Source organism: Chiloscyllium plagiosum, chromosome 18 (assembly GCF_004010195.1).
Source record: "Chiloscyllium plagiosum isolate BGI_BamShark_2017 chromosome 18, ASM401019v2, whole genome shotgun sequence".
Classification (NCBI taxonomy): Eukaryota; Metazoa; Chordata; class Chondrichthyes; order Orectolobiformes; family Hemiscylliidae; genus Chiloscyllium; species Chiloscyllium plagiosum.
Window position 1 is genome coordinate 32,476,052 of NC_057727.1, and position 21,146 is coordinate 32,497,197.

General features: G+C 39.5%; 1 protein-coding gene across 1 annotated transcript in view; it reads left to right on the plus strand.

Moving 5' to 3' along the window:
• The window catches only part of appl1 (adaptor protein, phosphotyrosine interaction, PH domain and leucine zipper containing 1), a 61,821-nt gene that overhangs the window by 31,405 nt on the left and 9,270 nt on the right, over window positions 1–21,146 (plus strand). The window contains exons 11-19 of the mRNA XM_043708116.1: window positions 1,024–1,212; window positions 9,042–9,084; window positions 10,227–10,283; window positions 11,593–11,684; window positions 12,968–13,150; window positions 15,167–15,216; window positions 16,568–16,742; window positions 16,835–16,871; window positions 17,007–17,153. Of these exons, the coding sequence (XP_043564051.1) occupies window positions 1,024–1,212; window positions 9,042–9,084; window positions 10,227–10,283; window positions 11,593–11,684; window positions 12,968–13,150; window positions 15,167–15,216; window positions 16,568–16,742; window positions 16,835–16,871; window positions 17,007–17,153 (973 nt within the window). The remainder of the gene's footprint in view (window positions 1–1,023; window positions 1,213–9,041; window positions 9,085–10,226; window positions 10,284–11,592; window positions 11,685–12,967; window positions 13,151–15,166; window positions 15,217–16,567; window positions 16,743–16,834; window positions 16,872–17,006; window positions 17,154–21,146) is intronic.

Sequence of the window (21,146 nt, forward strand, 5' to 3'; positions counted from 1 at the left end):
TGTCCTTAGTGGAGTGAGAGGGGGAGTTGAAATGTTGGGCCACAGGGCGGTGTGGTTGATTGGTGTGGGTGTCCCAGAGATGTTCCCTAAAGCGCTCTGCTAGGAGGCGTCCAGTCTCCCCAATGTAGAGGAGACTGCATCGGGAGCAACGGATACAATAAATGATATTGTAGATTCCCCCTATTCTTGTGCAATCCCGTGTTATAAGAAAATCGCTTAATAGCAGCACTATTTAAACCAATACATGCTTTAAAAGTTCGTGCTTTAGAAACAGTATCCCCAATTCTTCAATCATGTTATAGTGAATTCCTGTTAACGAAATGCACATTGTAGCAGAATGACCTGTATCTTAATTCATCACTCAGAATGTTCTTTAATACTTGAATGTGATTGTTCATTTTAGTTTTATCAACTAGTCTTTTTGGTTTGAGGTTGCCGAAGATTGCTAAAATATAAGCACATTGAGTTAAGGGACCTTAGTCCTATTTCACATAAGAACTTACAGTAACGAGCAGAGACACTTATTCTGCGCATTGAGATCAAACCCGGGTTCCATTAGCAAAGGAGCTGTTATGATAAGGTGTTATGCCAAGCAGACCCATTTTAAAGATCTTCAGATAATTTTTGATGAACCAAATTATTATTTGCTTGATTGTCAGATTCTTCTTCACATTCTTCTTGAAAGCCAACATGCTCTTGCTAGCATTTTTTAAAAGTGGTTTTAAATCCTTTATATTATGCTAAAGCTTCTTGTTTTGATATATCTAATTCCGAGCAGTAATTAAGGTATATTAGGTAACAAATACTTTTAGCATTATTTCACTTGGGGTGTTTTTTTTAAATATTAATTACGGAAATAATTACCGTACAGCTGTAGCTCATTGAAGATTTCAGCCCAAGAAATGATCATTGTGAAGTTGATTGCAAGTTAATCTGTAATAGTGGCAATGCAATGTCATATGAACTGTTAGAAAAATGCAAAAGATATTCTTAAAAGTAAAACTGTGTTTATTTGGATTCTAGTAAAACCAGATTAGTATCATCTACCTGGGAAAGGCATTACTACTTTACCCAGGGTGGAAACCTGATGCGTCAAGCTCGAGGGGATGTTGCAGGAGGTCTTGTCATGGACTTGGACAACTGTACTGTTATGGCTGTGGATTGTGAGGATCGAAGATACTGCTTTCAAATCACTTCCTTTGATGGGAAAAAGTAAGTATTGTCCATATCTGTGAGCAGCTTAATTTATTGATTCCTTTGTCAAGTTCTTTACCAATGTTCTGGAATTCATATGTAAACTGCTCATTTGGTTGTGGTGCTCCTTCGCATTGTCTTCCATATTCTGTTTTTATATTTATAAAATTGGTAGCCTCGTGCAGTAGGGAAATACCTTAATCTATGGTACACTTGGTATTCCTTCCCTGCACAACCTTATTCTGCACACAAATTGACTTGAATTGGCTACTTAACTCAATAATGGTGATAATGGAATAAATGCTGTGCCATAAGATTATATATTTGATATATAGTACTGTTGCTGTTGGTCCACAGCATCTCATGGTTAGGCGATTTGGGCTATTACATCATTTCTTAATCTGTCCAATTTAATGCTGTAGTGGAGAATTTAGTCACTATGAACGTTAGACTTTATCTTGAAAAGAGTTATAATCTGTTGACTACTGTCCATAGGCTATCGTGTCTGCCGCTCAGTGAGCACAAAAACACATTGCTACTTCATTGTATTGATTTCTTCACATTTCCAACTGTGTTCTTCAAGAATGGACCAGCTTGATCAATGGTGGTATTTCTGAGCCACTTGGTGATTGGCATTGTAATACTGTATTTTATACAACATCGCCTACTTCAGTAATTTTATTTGACATGAAGCCAAGGTTTCATCAGATCTAGAGTGAAAGTTGCCAGCACCACTCTATTGGTAGGCCTGAAACCTTAGGAGCATAATGGAAAAGCCTGGGACAAGGGATAAAATACATAATTCTGTGAATACCATTATATTGGAGCTTACTGGATTATTTTGAAGAGCAATAGCCCCGTTATTGATGAGCAATACTTTGTAGGGTTGTTTGGTTTGAGAGTACCTAAGACCTTTACAGATACAGTGTCTGAATGAATCACATGCATCTCACAGCAACTTCAGAGCATCAGTTTAAAAGTTTTTTTAAAATGTAATTGTTTGTTGTTTTGACAATTACTTTAACATTTGCTGTTTTCCAGCATTTTTCACAAGCATCCAAAGAGACAGATAGGGCCTTGGTTTAGTATTTCACAAAATGACTCTTCTGTGCATTGTTGCCTCAGAACTGTACTGGTGTGTTAACCTTGATTTTTATACTAGAGCCCTAGATTAAGACTTGAACCAGAACCTATGTTTCAGCCAGCGCAAGGTGCAAATTTAAATTAGGTATCTATTGTACATAGTCAATGAAGAATGAATTTGAGCAGTGTGTATCTTAAACTTCCATTCAAAATCTTTCCCACCACAAGGGTGAGATTAAATCAATCTTGGGTGTTGATTAGAATTATAGAGTCATAGAAATGTGCAGCATGGAAACAGACCCTTCGGTCTAATTCATCCATGCTGACCAGATAACCTAGTCCCACTTGCCAGCACCCAACCCATATCCCTCCAAACTCTTCCTATTCATATACCCATCCCGATGCTTCGGTGGGTCGGTGTGGACTTGTTGGGCCGAAGGGCCTGTTTCCACACTGTAGGTAATCTAATCTAATCTAAATATTGCAATCGTACTAACGTCCACCACTTCCTCTGGCAGCTCTTCCATACATGTACCACCGTCTGTGTGAAAAAGTTGCCCCTTATGTCTTTTTTATATCTTTCCCCTCTCAACCTAAACCTATGCCCTCTAGTTCTTGACCCCCCCATCCTTTGTTTATTTATCCTATCCATGCCCCTCATGGTTTTATAAACCTCTATAATGTCATCCTTCAGCCTCCGACTCTCCAGGGTAAACAGCATGTTATCAGATTCTTCTTGTGCAAGGATACGAAGGCTGATTGTTGTGAAAAACTGCTGCCCTAGGCAAGCTTGATTAGCTAGTACAATTTGGGAATTGAACTCTGGATCTGTGGAAAAGGACAATGATGCACCTGAAATTAAAGTTCTAAACTGAGGAGGCTCATTTTAATAAGATCAGGTATGATTTGGATAGAGTGAACTGGAAGTGCATACTTGTAGGAAATCTATGTCATGGGGGGCTCGCATTCAAGAAGAAAATACAGAGAGTACAGGGTCAACATCTTTCAATGAAGACAAAGGGTGGGACCAACAAATCTTGTGAGCCCTGGATATCAAGGAATACATGAGATCAGATAAGGAGAAAAAGAGACGCAATGGCAGATACTGAGAGCTCAAATGAGTACAAGAATGTGCTAGTATAGAGGAGTACAAGAATGTGCAAGGGGAAAGGAAATTCAGGGGAGCGAAAAGGGGGCATAAAAGAATAGTGGCAAGAAAAGTAAAGAAAAATCCAAATTATTTTACAAGTACATGAGGTAAAAGGGAAAGACTAGGGCCCATCAAGGACTACTGTGGTAATTTGTTTGTGGAGCCAGAGGATACAGGTACCGTTCTAAATGAATACATTGTGTTAGTGCTCACTAGTGAGAGAGACGATGTGGATATAGAAATCATCGAGAAGGACTGATATACATTAAAAAATTAGCTGAGACAGCGGGGAGGTTTTGTGTGGTCTGGCAGGCTACATGTAGATAAACCTCTTGGGCTGGCTGAAATGTAGCCAATAGTTTCAGTGAGGTAAGGGAAGAAATAACATTGGTGCTGGCAAGAATTTTCAATTTCCTTCTGACCACAAGAGAGGAGGCAGAGGAGTAGGGTTAGCCAGTGTATTTTTATTGTTCAAGAAGGGGGCAAAGGATAAACCAGAAACTATGGGCCCGTCAGTGTAACCTCAGTTGTGGGGAAACTATTAGAAGCATAGAGTCATAGAGATGTACAACATGGAAACAGACCCTTCGGTCCAACCTGTCCAAGTCAACCAGATATCCCAACCCAATCTAGTCTCACCTGTCAGCACCCGGCCCATATCCCTCCAAACCCTTCCTATTCATATACCCATCCAAATGCCTCTTAAATGTTGCAATTGTACCAGCCTCCACCACATCCTCAGGCAGCTCATTCCGTACATGTACCGCCCTCTGCGTGAAAAAGTTGCCCCTTTAGTCTCTTTTATATCTTTCCCCTCTCACCCTAAACCTATGCCCTCTAGAACTCCTGTACTCAATACTTTGACCAATAAAGGAAAGCATACTAAACGCCTTCTTCACTATCCTATCTACCTGCGACTCCACTTTCAAGGAGCTATGAACCTGCACTCCAAGGTGTCTTTGTTCAGCAACACTCCCTGGGACCTTACCATTACTCTAAGGCACTGAAAATAAATTATTAATAATGTGAAGTCACATTCTATTAGGTATTAACTATTGATAGAGATTTTCTAAATGCCAAATGCAATTTTCTTTTAATTTTTTTCTTTCTGCTTCCCTTCTCTCTCATTTCAATCTTTCTTGCCATTCTCTGTATTGTTCTTTCTAAGACATTGTATTTCACTTGAGAAATTAGCACATGCCTCTCTGTTCTCCCTCTCTGTAGCTCTCAGTTCTTCAATCTTAAAAGGTTTCACAATTACATACAGTCATACAGGTCTACAGCAGGGAAACAGGCCCTTCGGTCCAACTTGTCATGCTGCCCAGTTTTCACAATTAATCTAGTCCCATTTGCCTGTGTTTGATTCTTATCCCTCCATACCTATCCTATCTGTGTACCCATCCCAATGTTTCTTAAATGACAAAATTGTACTCTGCCTCCACCACTACCTCTGGCAACTCAATCCAGACACTCACCACCCTTTGTATGAAAACACTGCCCCTCTAGACCCTATTGTATCTCTCCCTTCTCACCTAAACCCTTGCACTCTAGTTTTAGACTCCCCTACCATGGGGAAATGCTGTTGGCTATCTACTATATCTACTTGCCTGAGCTTTTGACATCCCAGCTAACATTTCCAGCCACTTGCCATAGTCAGAGTCATTTAGGATACAGAAGATATGCCCATTTCAACTCCCCACTGAATGGCGCAGTCTTTCCCATTCTCCCACTGGATCTTTGTCACCAGGCAAACTTATTTCCATCATTGTTGATTTAGATGAAACCCTCCACAATGACTAGAGAACTCACAAAGAAAGTGTAAAAACCTAAACATACACAAACATGCCAAATGGCAGGCACAATTAGACGCAGTGTCACAGCAAAGTTAATGTCAATGGTAAACTGTACAAAGACACTAGAATGGGCAGCCACTCAACTCTAAAATACCTGACTCATTAGATAGCTAACTGAGGTGAAGTAACTCAAGCAGCACAGGATATTGTTGGAAAAAGAGTGCAAGAGGGTTTGTTCCCAAGTCTCAGAAATAAAATTCGATACTAGATCTATCTTTTGCCCTCTCTGGCAATAAACTCCATGGTGCACAACGGTCAGCGCAATCTTTACCAGTCACTGGCATTGCCACTTCATTGAGATATGCACAGTTATGAGTTACCTGGTCATGCAATCTTGAAGAGATGGTCAGTCTGTTTGTGTTGGAGCCATTATCTTTGTGAGCAAAGCCCCAGGTTGCTGACCTCATGAATGTTTGGTAACGTACACAGGATCTCTGCTATCTTTTGTCATGTGGTGTTGCCCCGTAACCCTGTGAATTGCTGCTATTCAAGTGCTCGTCCAATTTGAAGGTAACTATTGAGTATGCTTCCACCAGCCTTTCTAGCATTGTGTTCCAGATCGTATCAGCCTGCTTTATATAAAAATGTTCTCATTTCTCTTTGGACTTTTTTTTGCCAAATACTTTAGAGTTGTATCCTCTGGCAATTGATCCTACAGCTAACAGAAGCATTCTTTTCTGTAACCACACTCTATGTTCTGTATATTTTATTAAATTTTTCCTTAAACATTCCTGCTCTGAGGAAAATAATCCGATCTCTCCACATAATTTTATATTATTTTATTTATTGTAGTCACATGTACCTAAGTAGAGTGAAAAGCTTTGTTTTGCCAGCAGTACGGGCAAATCATAACAAACAAGGACATAAAGATCATAGGGTGCTTAGACACAGTGAAGCATACAGGTTACATTGCTCAGGAGGTGCGTAAAACACTGACATCCCTCATCATTTATGTCCCTCCGATTTAACTTCACTGTCTTCACATCCTTTCTAACATGTGATGTCCAGAAAAGGATACCACTTCAGCTGAGGCCTAACTGGTGATTTGTCACAGTTTACCACAATTTCCTTGCTTTTGCACTCAATGCCTATATTATTAAACTCCAGGTTCCATTATGCTTTTTCACCATCCTTCATAGCTTGTCCTGCCACCTTCAACAATTTATAAGTGAACCTCCAGATCTCTCTGTCCCTGCACCCTCTTTAAAAATTGTGCCACTTAATTCATAGAGGTTTTTCCTCATTCTTCCCACCAAAATGTATTTTGAAATGCAGTCACAAGGAAAAATTAAAACTTCACCACACATAACTAGTACTACACTAATAGCACTTGCTTTTACATTTCCAGTTGTGAGAAACATCCAGTGGATGTCACTCCTACTTACAGCATCGTTCCCACTTAACTGTAAGGCACTACCCAGCACCAAGGTGATGATTAACTGCCAAAGAACAGAGCGGTCTTGGAAAAAATCCCACAGTCTTTTTGCACTTTGACCTTTGAGTGCAGTTTGCTCCTCCAGAAGTTCATCCATTTCTGTCATTAAGTCAACATCGCCACGTAATCTCTTCAAGGCTTTCATGCACTTGTAATTCTGAGTGACAGTTAATCTGCACTTGGAGAGGCAGGGATAAATCAAGAACGGTCAGTATAGTCTTGTTAAAAGGAGGTCACGACTGACCAACTTGATTAAAGTTTTTGAAGAGGTAGCCAGGTGTGTAACTGAGGGTGATGCATTTGAAGTAATTTACTTGGACTTCAGCAAGGCAAGTCCTTGATGAACATTAGGATCCTGGGAAGCATGGAAAATCGGTGGGACCTTTATGAGCCTAACTACTGGTCCCTAAAGGTATCCGGACAGTTAGAAAATGTGGTTAAGAAGGCATACGGCATGCTTGCTGAGGCGTAGACAGCATGGCATCTGTGGTTAGAATTGCTGCCTGACAATTACCAGGGACCTGGGTTTGATTCTAGCCTTGGGTTACTGTGTATGTGGAGTTTGCATGTTCTCCCTGTGTCTGCGTGGGTTTCAGTTGCTCCAGTTTCCACCCACAATCCAAATATGGGAGTCAGGTGAATTGGCCATGTTAAATTGCCTATAATGTCAGGTGCATTAGTTAGAGGGAAATGGGTCTGGGTGGGATACTCTTTGTGGGGTCGGAAGGGCCTGTTTTCACAGTGTAGTGAATCTAATTGTTTCCGCAGGGATCCTATGATTTTCTAGAGTTTAAAAAGAGCTAGGAGGCTATGCTATAGCAGTATTAAAAGTTGATTAGGCCACAATTGGAATGTTGTGTGCAATTCTGGTATTCACATAGGAGTGTTGTTGTGGTTCTGTTCGTTCTCTGTCTGGCTTGCCCTATGATAGTAGTGTTGTCCCAGTCGAATTCATGTTGCTTGTTGTCTGCGTGTGTGGCTACTAAGGATAGCTGGTCGTGTCGTTTCGTGGCTAGTTGATGTTCGTGTATGCGGATTGTTAGCTGTCTTCCTGTTTGTCCTGTATAGTGTTTAGTGCAGTCCTTGCATGGTATTTTGTACATTACATTCGTCTTGCTCATGTTGGGTATCGTGTCCTTCGTTCTGGTGAGTTGTTGTCTGAGCGTGGCTGTTGGTTTGTGTGCCGTTATGTGTCCTAGGGGTCGCAGTAGTCTGGCTGTCAGTTCTGAGATGCTCCTGATGGATGGTAGTTTGGCTAGTCCTTTTGGTTGTGGTATGTCCTCGTTCCGTGGTCTTTCTCTTAGGCATCTGTTGATGAAGTTGCGCGGGTATCCGTTTTTGGTGAATACCTTGTATAGGTGTTCCTCTTCTTTTTGCAGTTCTGGTGTACTGCAGTGTGTTGTGGCCCTTTTGAATAGTGTCCTGATGCAGCTTCGTTTGTTTGTGTTGGGGTGGTTACTTTCATAGTTTAGGACTTGGTCTGTGTGTGTGGCTTTCCTGTATACCCTAGTAGTGAATTCTCCTCACATAGGAGTGTGATTGCACTGAAGAGTGTGCAGAAGAGATTTACCAGGATCTTGCCTGGGTAGGAGAGTTTCTTATGAAGAGAGCTGGATAGACTGGGGTTGTTATCCTTGAGCAATGAAATCTGAGAGGGGACATGATTGAGATGTATAAAATTATGAGTGGTATAGATAGGTAGACAGAATTTTTTTACCCATTGGACCGTTGACTGAGGGCATGGATTTAAGGTAAGTGGCAGGAAGTTGAGATAGGCTATGAGAAATATTTTGTTTTATTCAGAGGGTGGTGGGACTCTGGAGCTCACTTTGCAAAAGTGGTAGAAGCAGAAACCTTCATTGAAGAATTACTTAGATGTACATTTGCAATGCCAAGGCATGCAAGGATATGGGCCAAGTGCAGGAAAATGGGGCTAAAATAGTTAATGGTTGTTTTTGACTGGCGTAGACTCAGTGGGCCAAAGGGACTTTGAGTGCTGTAAACATGTATGATGGTATCTTTCACTCTGCGTAGTTTTTGGACTACAGCTACCATTGTCACAAAGCTATCACAAGAACATTATTGCTGAAAAGATGAAAACAGTTCTGCAGAGGCACTATTTTTAGAAGAACCCATTTACAGCTTGTAAGAAAATTTTTTTTTTAGAGCCAACTAAGTGAAGTTTCCAATGTCTATGGTTGTAATAATTCAGCCCTTTTAATAAAGTACTACACAGCTTTATGGAATAGTTCAACACGTTCTGTCATTTTTTAATGTATAATCATTTAGAGGTTAAAAAAATTAATGGCTCTTTTTAATATTCCAGAGCTGTTCTTTTACAAGCAGAGAGTAAAAAAGAGTGTGAAGAGGTAAGCTTTGAAGGTAGTCTTTCCCAATATGAGCATTTCTTTCATAACACGACTTTAAATACAATCTTGCAATTACTACATATGCATGTATGTACTGTGAGATTCTTGTACTTACAAAAAATGTCTTTTTTAATTGAGGATGCTAATCACTTGTCGATAAACTTTATGCTAACAACAATAAAACAGTGAATGGAAGTAACAATGTTAGAGATGAAGAAAAGGTTGAAGGATAGGTCTATTAAATTATTAGATCCATTTCATGTTAGAATACTTTGTGACACATTTGCAAGATGTCAATCACACACAGTTGTTTCTCTGATAACGCAATGGAAGAATCGCGTTTTAGTAACAATGTTTAAAATATTGGCGATGTAATCATGTTACAGCCAACGCGTTTTAAAATTCACGTTTTAGAAACAGCGTCCCCAATTTATCAATCGCATCACAGCAAATTCGAGTTGGCACGATTGACCTGTACATTGCTGTATCAGAAACAGTATTTTAGTGTTTACAAAAATTTCTCTTGCAAACATGGAAAACTCAAAAATGCTGTACGCTTCTTTGTCACAGTTTGATAATCTCACTTTTTTTGTTTGGACAAGTTGATTTGCAAGTTGGTGTTAAACTGTATTACCCGAGGCTTTGAACACTTTTTATCTAGACTTTGTGAATTTAAGAGAAACCTAGCTACCTGAATAATATAATGGGCAATGAAATGTGCCACATTGATGTCCTTAAAACATCCTATCTAGTTTACAATAACACCCCCCATTAGAGATCAGTTGCCCATGTAAAACCATCAGATTGTCTAGATTGCCTCACTTTCGAGTTAGAGCGCAAACTGTGTCATTGCAATTCAGTTTACTCTAATACATATGCCCGAACTATTAATTATTAGTAAAAGCTTTGAGTTGTCTTCTCAATATCTTTCTTGGGTCATATGTTGATTCCATTTAACATTAGTAGCCAGCCATGTATGCACTTACTTTAGTTGTTATTGAATCTTGTGTGTGAAACGTGGTCTTCATTACTAAGAAAATATCCAAGTTCTATGATGGGAAGAGAATATACTGTGTTTTATTTTCTGGATTATGCCTATTATAAGCATTTTTGCTTATTTTAATGTTCCTTTTTCTTTGTAGTGGATTGCAACAATCAATAATATTTCCAAACGTATCTATCTCAGCGAAAACCCAGAAGTAAGGTTGCATGTTACTGCGATTGATAATTTTCTATCTGCATCAATTAAATAAAAGAATAAGTTCCAGAGGGTTCTATGTTCGCAGCATGCTTTAAGCTACTAAATTTCATGGTCTTGATTCTCTTTCTCATTTATTTATGTGGTATTACTTTTTATTTATTCAAATCTGTAATTCAGATGTGGCCATTCCATAACCTCCAGTACTTTAATTTATTGAGAGATGGTTCTTCATTCAGAAACTTGTGTATTCTAATAAATATGTTACTCTATGCAATTGAAAGGATCTGAATACCTTTCAATCCTTGGAAATAAGTGGGCATGGACTTATTTTGAAGAAATAAAACTATATGATGGTGAATCCTAGCATTGTAATCTCATAGTTTCTGACACACAGGTAATTATATTACATTTGAATTTATAGATTGAGTCATATTACAATGGTAAGTAAAATTCAATGTCCCGAGATCACAGGCTTTAAAGTAAATGGCATAGGATCTAGAGGGGCGATGAGGTGAAATATTTTCACCCTGAGCACAATTAGGATACAGAGTGCTCTACCTACAAAGGTGCTAGCTATAAATAATATAAAGAGTGAATTGAACAGATATTTAAAATGAGGAATTGCAGAGTTATTGACAAAAACTGGGATTAGTGCATTTCAATAAGACTGCATGCATGCAAGGAACCAATTAGCCTCCATCTATAATTTTCAACAATTCTATTCCATTTTCTTTCTGTTTGTTATTTAGCCTAGAAGATGTCACCAATTTATTCTCCTATTTTTCCCTGCTCCTTCCTGTTACTCCCTCAGGACGGTTCTTCATCTGAGAGGCAGTATAACCATCTCACCAGCAGTTTTCCATCTTTGTCTGACAACTAACCAGCAGTTCCACAACATACCATACAATGCGTCAAACAGTCTGCACACAATTAACATTTCTTTTAACAATTATGCAAGAAACATGTCTATGCAATAATTCTTAAAGGGATTGCACAGGGCTGTTGTATAAAATAAATTAGAGGAAACATTGCTTGTCAGTGGTCCATACTGAAGGATTTCCAGCAGATGGAACTGAATATCAGTCAAGAGTTATACCCTGATAGACAATGATGTGCCAAGACCTATTGTGAACTTAATAAGTAATCACCAATGTAAACCAGTTATATGTTAACTTGTTATGTGCATCAAAGCAAAATTGTATGAAACCTTATAAATGTTGGCTACTGCATTGTACTTCACAGTTATCAGTGAACAAACAGCTGTGGAGATTTGCAGCAATCAGTAAGTCACTTTGTTCTCTTTACAGGAATTGGCTGCTCGTGTAAACCAGTCTGCTCTGGAGGCTGTTACACCTTCCCCTTCATTTCAACAGCGCCATGAAATCTCAAGGCCTACAGTGTAAGCAGAAATTAGATTCTGGAATTGGATTCTGAAGAGTAAACTTGATATCTAATGTTAAGTGAAAACAAAATGTTTGAAATACTTGATAGGTCAGGCAGCATCAATGGAGAGAAATTGGATTAATGTTTCAGGCTGATGGCCATTTACCTGAGCACTCTTGAGCTTGATTGCCTCATTCCATTAGGCAGAAATAATCACACACCTAACTGATCTTTTTGAAACTTGTAAGTTATGCTTTAAATGGTATAAGTAAATAAGAAAATTGATCTGGATTTTGTGGCGGAACTGTCAGTATTTGCTTACAGTACTACTCTGAAATTGATAGTAATTTCTGGTAACCAAACTTACATAAATAGATATGGAAATCTAAAAGGTGTGATCAAGAATTCTACACTTACCTCCACTGTGCAGTGTTGAAATTTTTGCAGAATGCAAATAATTTAATCCCTTTTACTGTGTAATATCACTCTGAAAATCTGTGCAAATAGTACCTTGTTAATGAGGTATATTATACTAACTCAAATACTCTTCACCTTGAAAATCTAAATTTATATTTGTATGTCGGATGTTTCCTTTAAGAAACATTGCTGATTAAGAAGTTCCAGAATGTTTGGTGTTTTCTAAGTTTGTGGTATTTCAGCTTCCAATCTCTATTTGTCACTGCTTTCGGAAAAATTAATAAAAATTAAAGGATATATTGTGCTGTTTATTATGATTTGCTGTCTGTGTGAATACTTGAAGTTGCATATCTGCTAGATATCTGGAGATCCCCTTGATTTTGCAGCAGTTTCAAATTAACGTCAGTAAAGGGAAAATCTGTTACTAGACTTTTATAAACCGCTTTAACCACTAAATGTAATATTTTTCAAATCTCCTGGAACATGAAATTTCAACAAAACAAATTATTGAAGAAGAATGTAGTAGTTTTCCAGAACATGACATGCTATTTCAGAACAGTGGTGAAAGTAGAATTTATGATAGCTTTCAAGTGGCGAAGTACATGAAAAGAAATAACAGCAGACTGGAGCAAACCCAGCACAAGAGTTGTGTTGCTTAAAATAAATTCTAAGATCCTAAGTTACTAGAAGGTGCACAGAGCCTTATTTGCAGTTTTGGCACAAAGCTTTACCTGAGATGTGTAAGGGCATGAATGTGAATCTTCGTTGTGTGATGTCGTATACTGTATTGAGTTTTGGGTACTAAAAAAAAAATTGAAAATGTAACCGTAGTGACCCTGGAAAAAAAATTCATTTTTTAAAATCCTAACTTGCATCTAACAGCCACAGCAGACCTCATCCCTCTCGAGCAAACAGTTCCAGCTCTGTTGGATCAGAATCTGCTTCTCTTTCTGCAGCGTCATTAGACTCAATAGTTGCTCCAGACACACCCATTCAGTTTGACATAATTTCTTCTGTCAGTGAGGACTTGTCGAACCAAGCAAAGATTTCAGGACCAGGAACCAGGTAAGTGTAAAGAACCAGTTTTTTTTTTAACAAGTGTTTGTGAACTTCGGCATTTCAATAGTAAGAGGTTAAGTCTGCTAATTAAGCTGAAGCTTTTGCCTTTAATTTGAAAGTTTCTTGTCTTTAGTTTGGAAAGGAAGTATTTGGTTAGAATGTTTTCATGCTTTCTATGTTGAGAAATTGGGGTCAATTAGCTCATTTGGCTGGACAGCTGGTTCGCGATACAGAGAGATGCCAATAGCACTGGTTCAATTGACATACCAGCTGTGGTTTTAATGAAGGTCCTGCTTCTCAAACTTGCCCCTTGCCTGAGGTATGATGACCCTCCTACTAATGCTTAAGCACATTACCAGTCATCTCTCTCAAATTAGAGAACAGTCCTATGGTCCTCTGAGATTATGGTAACTTTACCTTTATTGAGAAATTTCATTCCATAAGACCATAAGATAAGAAGCTGATTTACGTCATTTTGTCTATCATGCGCTGCACCATTCGATCAAGGGTGGTATGTTTCTCAGCTCCAATATCCTGCTTTCTTCCTGTAACCCTTGATGCCCTTAGAACCTGTCAATCTCTGTCTTAAATACACCAAGGACTTAACTTTCTGTAGAAATGAACTCCGTGGATCCACAACCCTCTGGTTAAATAAGTTCCTCCTCATTCTAGTTCTAAAGGGTCATTGTCCCTTCACTGTGAGGCTGTGCCCTTGAATCCTGGTCTGTCCTACTAGTGGAAACATTTTCTCCATGTCCACTTTACCCAGGACTCTCAGTATTCTCAGGTCAGGCAGCATCGAAGGAGCAGGAGATTCGGCGTATCGGGCATAATCCCTTCATCAAGCTTATGCCCAAAACATCAATTCTCTTGCTCCTCAGATGCTGCCTGACCTGCTGTGCTTTCCCAGCAACACACTCTTGAGTCTGATCTTCAGTGTCTGCAATCCTCACTTTCTCAGTATTCTCAGTAAATTTCAAGGTGTTTCCCCACTTGCCCAAATCCTTCCAACCTCTATCAAATACAGACCTCCGCTGGATCCCATCCATGGCCAACACATCCATCCTTAGAAACGTGGCCCAAAACTGCTCTGTGTTCCAAATGCGTTCTAACCAAAGCCTTATATATGCTCAGCAGTATATGCCTGCTCTTGTACTATTATTGTGTTGCCATAGTCTTACCAGACCATACGGGCTGCTCTCTCATTCAAGAGAGAAACAACGGGTGGTGATTTAACCTGAGGGCCACCAGGCCTCAGGCGAGGGAGGGAGGTTGAGAAGGATAGTCCTTCATGGTAGCCTCAAACCAGTATTGGGAATTGAATTCACATTGTTGGCATCACATTGCTGTGCAAACCAACAGTCCAGTCAACTGAGCTAAACCAATTCCCTTCTTGTATTCTCGCCCTCTTGAAATGAATGCTAACATTGCATTTGTCTTCTAAACTGCAAACTGACGTGCATGTTAACCTTAAGAGAATCCTAAACTCTCAATTCTCAAGAAGACTCTTGTCTCTCAGTGTGTCAGATTTCCAAAACCTTTTCCTATTTAATTGTTAGATTTTAAATGTTTCTCTTACAGTCAGCTTTTTCTTGCAGTGAGTAGCTCAGCCAGATAGATAACAAGGATCCAAAGGTTTGATCTTCAATCTGAACTGAGTTAAGCAATATTAATAGAGGCAATGTAAGGAGCACTGTGACTAACTAGTGTGTCCCTGGTTAGGGAAAGAGGAGGTGGTGAAATCATCAGAAAGGACCCTTGTTTCTGATTACTATCTAGAAATTTGAACTGAAGTGGAAATGTGATTTTTGGGTAATGGATGAATTGATTTGCTGTGATGCTGTTGAATAACCCACACCCACTTACTCTTAGACTCATGAATGAAAATGGGGAAAATGTTTCATTGTGTATCACAGAAATATATCTTCAACAAAGGAAGGGAAGCAACTTGACCAAAAAAAGAAGAAAAATTGTTCCTTTAAAAGTAATCAAATATTTTGCCATTTTTAATTCTTCCATTAGAACAAATCCATTTGGAGAATGTGGGGAGCCAAAAACAGAGGAGCCTGAAGGTAAGGATTAGTTTTTCTGTGCAAGAAATGGAACAGTGAAGTTTTTTCTTTCTTGAATATATAAGTGTGAAGCTTTAAATGATTGTGTCATGTTAGTGCAGTCATCTGTCTAGGTCATTCCATAAAGATAGTAGAATGGCCAATATTTGCTGTATAGAGCTTATGCTGAAAAATCTAGTGCTCTTTAAAGGATGAGTAGCATAGGGTGGAATTTTCTTGCCTATAGAGCAAGTGGGACAAGTGGCAGGGAAGGGCGAATAATCAGTCAGGTTGGCACTAGCCAGATACTTCACATCTGCACACCGCCACCACCCACAGCAATCAAGCGCTACATGGCAATGTCCATGGGCAACCTTTCTGACCTGGCTCCAAAACAGGGCATCACCCTGCTACTGGTCTGATTTACCTGACTTCCCAGCAGGCCTTAAAAGTGGTTGCTTTCCCAATAGAGAAACCAGGCTGACCTGCCGGCAATTTCAGGGAATGGGTTGTAGTTTCCTCCATTGGGACAAGGAAGTGGAACAGCGTAGATGGCTGAAACTGCTTTCCCTATCCCTTGAACCATCCCTATCCCTTCAACCTTCCCCCTCCCCCTGGGATCTTCCAAAAGAAAACTCCCTGCTTACTGGTGAAGCTCCTCATGGCTCTGCAGTCTTGTCCGCCAGCTACACTGTATTTCTCAATGGCTATGTCCATTGATTTGGCTGGCAGCTTCAGGAAAGCCAGGACTTCACAGGTAATCCCCTTGATAGCCAGGAAATATGGCCAACTTTCTCATCTCTGAAGATCCTTGCCCCACATTTATTGTAAAGAGCAATAAATTCAGACCATAGTTTTTATTACTGTTTTCAAAATATAAGATAGTGGTCATCAAGTCCTCCATCATGCATCCCAGAATAATAAGGAGCAAGAATCACTCTTACACATCTCAAGGTTTAGTATTGCCACAATTTCACTGTTGATATTTAGAATATATTTGTTTTTAACATGTTTTAGGAAGATTCAGATACGTTCCTATTTATTACAAATTTTTTTGTTACTTTGTATTTTTAGTTATTGTCCTTCAAGGTTAGCATATTATATAGTCTTGTGTGAATAATCAAAGCAAGGAGAAAATTAAAAACAACATTGGTATAAGTAATTGATGTTTCTCAGAGATGGACTTCACAGATAGTGTAGTTCAAGCTATGTGATTCATTTAACTTTGGATAAACTACTGACCTGACCTGACTGAACTTGATACAGGTCATTGATTCTATTTCCATTTGTTTCACACTTTCTGACTCCTTGTATGTGTAAAGTGAACTGCATCAATTAAAACAGATTGATGTTTTTATTCTAATATCCGCAGAATCTATACTTCATCAGTTGTTTATTGTGAGATTTCTTGGATCAATGGAAGTAAAAGCAAATGAAACCTCGGATGTTATTTGTGACACAATGCGTCAAATCCTTGCTGCCCGTGCTATACATAACATCTTTCGGATGACCGAGTCACATTTACTAGTAACTGGTGACTGTTTGAAGTAAGTTAGTTCTTCTGTTTCATAGAATTGTTTTCTGTACATGATCAATTATATTATGTACATGGCTGATTATAGTTTACTTTGCATTTTAGGTTGATTGATCCTCAGACTCAAGTCATTCGCTTAAGGGTTGGTATTTTCAAGCTTCCTCATGTCTAGTTCACTTAAAAAAGAAGTCTTCTGCTTGTATTAATTAAGCCCTATTACTCTGTGTTACAGAAGCTTTCTTGAATCTGTTGTCTTTTTTGTACTTTTTTGTTGCAGTTCCCTTTGCAAAATGTGGTTCTTTGTGCGACTCACAAAGAGAACAAACGTCTCTTCGGGTTTGTGCTGCATACCGGAGGAAGCAGAGTAGAAGGGCGACCGGTCTCCATCTGCTATGTGTTTGAATCAAACAATGAGGGAGAGAAGGTAAGGGGAAGCATACCTTCTGGTAGTGTTTCTTATTCTACTTTAAACCAAAACAATATCATCAATTGAACAGTAAAACTCAGGAAAGTTCAGTTGAACTCATTCAGATCATTTGAGTCTGGGTTATTGGATTTGTGTGTACCTGACCATGGAATGTACTGTCTCTTCCCAGTCCTGTCTCATCTCATCCCTACCATGTTTAAACTGGGAATTGTTTTGTGTCCGTATAAGTGTGCGTTTCAATAGCTCAGATTCTTCTTTCCTTTAGCCAATCACTGAATGTCTTTCTGCTTTATCCAATCATAATGTCATTTGTCCTTTTGCAATCACTCCCTCCCTCCTCCTGCCCTTAACCCATTATAGAGTCATAGAGGTATATAGCATGGCAACAGACCCTTCTGTCCAACTTGTCCATGCCGACCACATATTCTAAATAAATCTAGTCCCATTTGCCAGCATTTGGCCCATATCCATCTATACCCTTGCTATTCATATACCCATCCAGATGCCTTTTAAATGTTGTAATTATACAAGCCTCCACCACTTCCTCTGGCAGCTCATTCCACACACGTACCACCCCCTGCATGAAAGACTTGCCCCTTAGGTCCATTTTAAATCTTACCCCTTTCACCTTAAATCAATGCCCACTAGTTTTGGACTCCTCCGTTCCAGAGAAAATATCTTGTCTATTTATCCTGCCATGCCCCTTGTGGTTTTATAAACCTCTATAAGGTCACCCCTCAGACTCTGATATGCCAGGGAAAATAGCCCCTATCTATTCAGCCTCCTCCTATAGCGCAAACACATCAACCCTGGCAACATCCTTGTAAATCGTCTCTTTATCCTTTCATGTTTCTCAACATTCTTCCAAAGAATGGAGACCAGAATTGCACTTAGAATTCCAAAAGTGGCCTAACCAGTGTCCTGTACAGCCACAACATGACTTCCCAACTCCTATCCCACCTTCACTATCTGATTTACCTGTGACTCTACTTCCAAGGAGCTATGAACCTGCACTCCAAGGTTTCTTTGTTCATTGATACTCCCGAGGACCTTAACATTATGTGTGTAAGTCCTGACCTGATTTGTTTTTCCAAAATGCAGCAGCATAAACTCCATCTGCTTTATCACTATGCCTCAACTGTCATTGTATACTACCATTGTAATAGAATTGAATTACCCTGAGTGAGTTAACAACAATGTCTGTTCCCATCTTGGTACTCACCTGCCTTATCTTCCTTTCTCACTGAGCATCTTGCTGAACCTGTGTAATGGGGGCTAACCTGTCTAGACTTCTTCCTGTGCAGCTGATACCATCCCCACTATTAGCATCTGAAATCTCTCAATTAAACAACAATCCCTGACCAATCACATTTCTTTCCAATAAATCACTCATGAACTAAAACCTTAACCCATAACCTTGTGGACGATTATTATAACATCTCAGCTTTGATTGAAGTCTGGCTCCCTGATGAGACATTTCCCGAATTGAAGCCTTCATGACCAGCCATTTTCTCTATCACCTGCCTTTTCCAAGCCTTGGTGGTAGCATGATGCTTATAATTATGTAATATTTTTGCTTCTATCCTTCCTGCTTTGGCACCCACTTCGTTGAGCACTAAATATCTTGTGTCCTATCATCAAACTCTGAGATATATTGCCCTTTATCCCTTGTCCTCTTCACTTCATCCTTGAACTTTCAATCACATTCTGTTTCCCTCGTCCCACTCTGAATTAATTGGTTCTTTGTGCTCTCTATAGCATTTCCTCAATAAAACCTCTGCTACCCATATTTATGATCATTTTATTGACTGCCATCTCCTCAAGGCTTAATTGATATCAAGCCCACATGAACATTTACTTGCACCCTTCAAAACCCCTCTTTCTACTTACTTTCTTCTACAGCTACTCCTAAATCAACTTGACTAAGCACTCTTAAGCCCCTAACTGTTGGGCTGTTCACTCAATATAATATTTACTCATCTGTTAATTTGTCCAATCTTCTCTTTGCCAGCTTTGATACCTCATTCCTTGGGCTTGATTGTCTCTGTGGATTTTAGGACCCTGATGTCATGGTCAAATGAGACTTAGTGATATTTAGATGGCATTGTGAGGGAAATAGTCTTTGGGTTATGATTTTCCTTAATAGCAGGCTCTCCTACCCTAGAAAAAGGAGAACGCTGCCCTCAAGGGTGTGAGAAAGAGTGTGCCTAACAAATCTACAGGTTGTTCTGCTATAATGCGAGTTTCATTAATGCAAATTTGCCAAAATGTAATTGACAAATTGGGAATGTTGTTTCTCAAGTGCGAACTTTTAAAGTGTGTATTGGTTATAATTTAATTCTGGCCCCATTAGTTTAAATGGTGCTGCTATTACACAATTTTCGTATAACACGGGATTGCATGAGAATAGAGCTACTGCATTATAGCAGAACCAACTGTAGTGGTATTTTTCAAGGAGGTGATAATTGTTTGGATGAAGACTGGGAAGTTGATGTGATCCAGGTAACTTGGCAAGTTGGATTCAGAATTGGCTTAGTGACAGGAGACAGGGTAGTGGTTGAAGGCTGTTGGTCTGATTGGAGCGTAGTGTGAAGTTGCATACCACAGGAATTAGTTCTGAATCTCTTATTGTTTCTAATATTCATAAATAATGTAGATGAGGATATGGATGTGATGGGTGTGATAAGTACATTTAGATGACAACCAACTGGCCAAACTTTAACAGTGAGGTGGAAGATGTTGGGTTACAGGAGGATATAAATGACTAGTCGGGTGAGCAGATCAGTGGCAGATGGAATTTAGCTTTGATAAGTGTGAAGTGATGGACATTGGAATAAGACAAGAGAGTACGCAATGTATGGTAGGACACTAGGAATCTTGGGCTGCTTGTCCACAGATCCCTGAAGGTGGCAGGACAGGTTAATAGGCTAATTAAAAAGGCATACAGGACACTTGCCTTTACCGGTCCTGGCATAAATTATGAGAACAGAAAGGTCATGTTGAGCTGTGCAGAGTTTTAGTTAGGCCACAGTTCTGGTCACCACACTTTAGGAAGGATGTGATTATATTGGACAGGGTGCAGGTTGATTCACCAGGATGCTGCCTGGCTGGAGCATTACAGCCATGAAGAGAGACTGGATAAGCTTGGATTGCTTTCTTTGGAGCAGTGGAAGTTGAGGGGGAATCCTAATAAAGGTGTTTAAGATTAAGAGGGTCATGGACAGGATAAAAAGAAAGTAGCTGTTCCCCTTAATCTAAGGGTCAATATCAAGTCAACATAATTTTAAAATGAAATGCAGGAGATTTAAAGAGATTTGAGGAAAGCCTTTCTCACCCAGGGACGGTGGAGGGTCTGGAATTGCCTGGGATATTAGTCGAAGCAGGAAACCTCACGACCTTTTAAAAAAGTACATGGATGAACTCTTGAAGTGTCATAACATTTAGGGCTATGCACCTAGTGCCAGATGCGGCACTAGTAGGTAGTAGTGTATTTTTGTCAGTAGAAATATGGTGGGCTCATAGACCTTTTCTGTGCAATATGATTCTATGATTTCAACCCTTCTCGAACGCTTTCAGCTTAGGAGGAGCCTGGTCCACCAAGCAGCTGTCCTGCTTTCTGTTAGTTCTAGAAACCTATCTACCACTGTCGTTATAGGATTGATCAGGACAAAGGCCCCAGCATGGTTCAAATAAGGCTTGTCCCAATAGAACAGATCTCTCCTTCCACAGTACTGGTGCTAATTGCTTATGAATTGTAACCCATTTCTCCACACTGTTCTTTAAGCAGCACATTTACTTCTGCAATTTTATTTACACAATGCCAATGTGCACATGGCTCAGATGGTAATCTGGATTATTACTTTTTTAGTTCTGCATTTTAATTTAATTGGAGTAGCTCATAATTGCACAGCAGAGTCTCTTTCTTTGTCATTGGTATATACGTGGACCGTGATAACTGGATTCTTCCCCTCCCACAACTTCCTTTCCAGC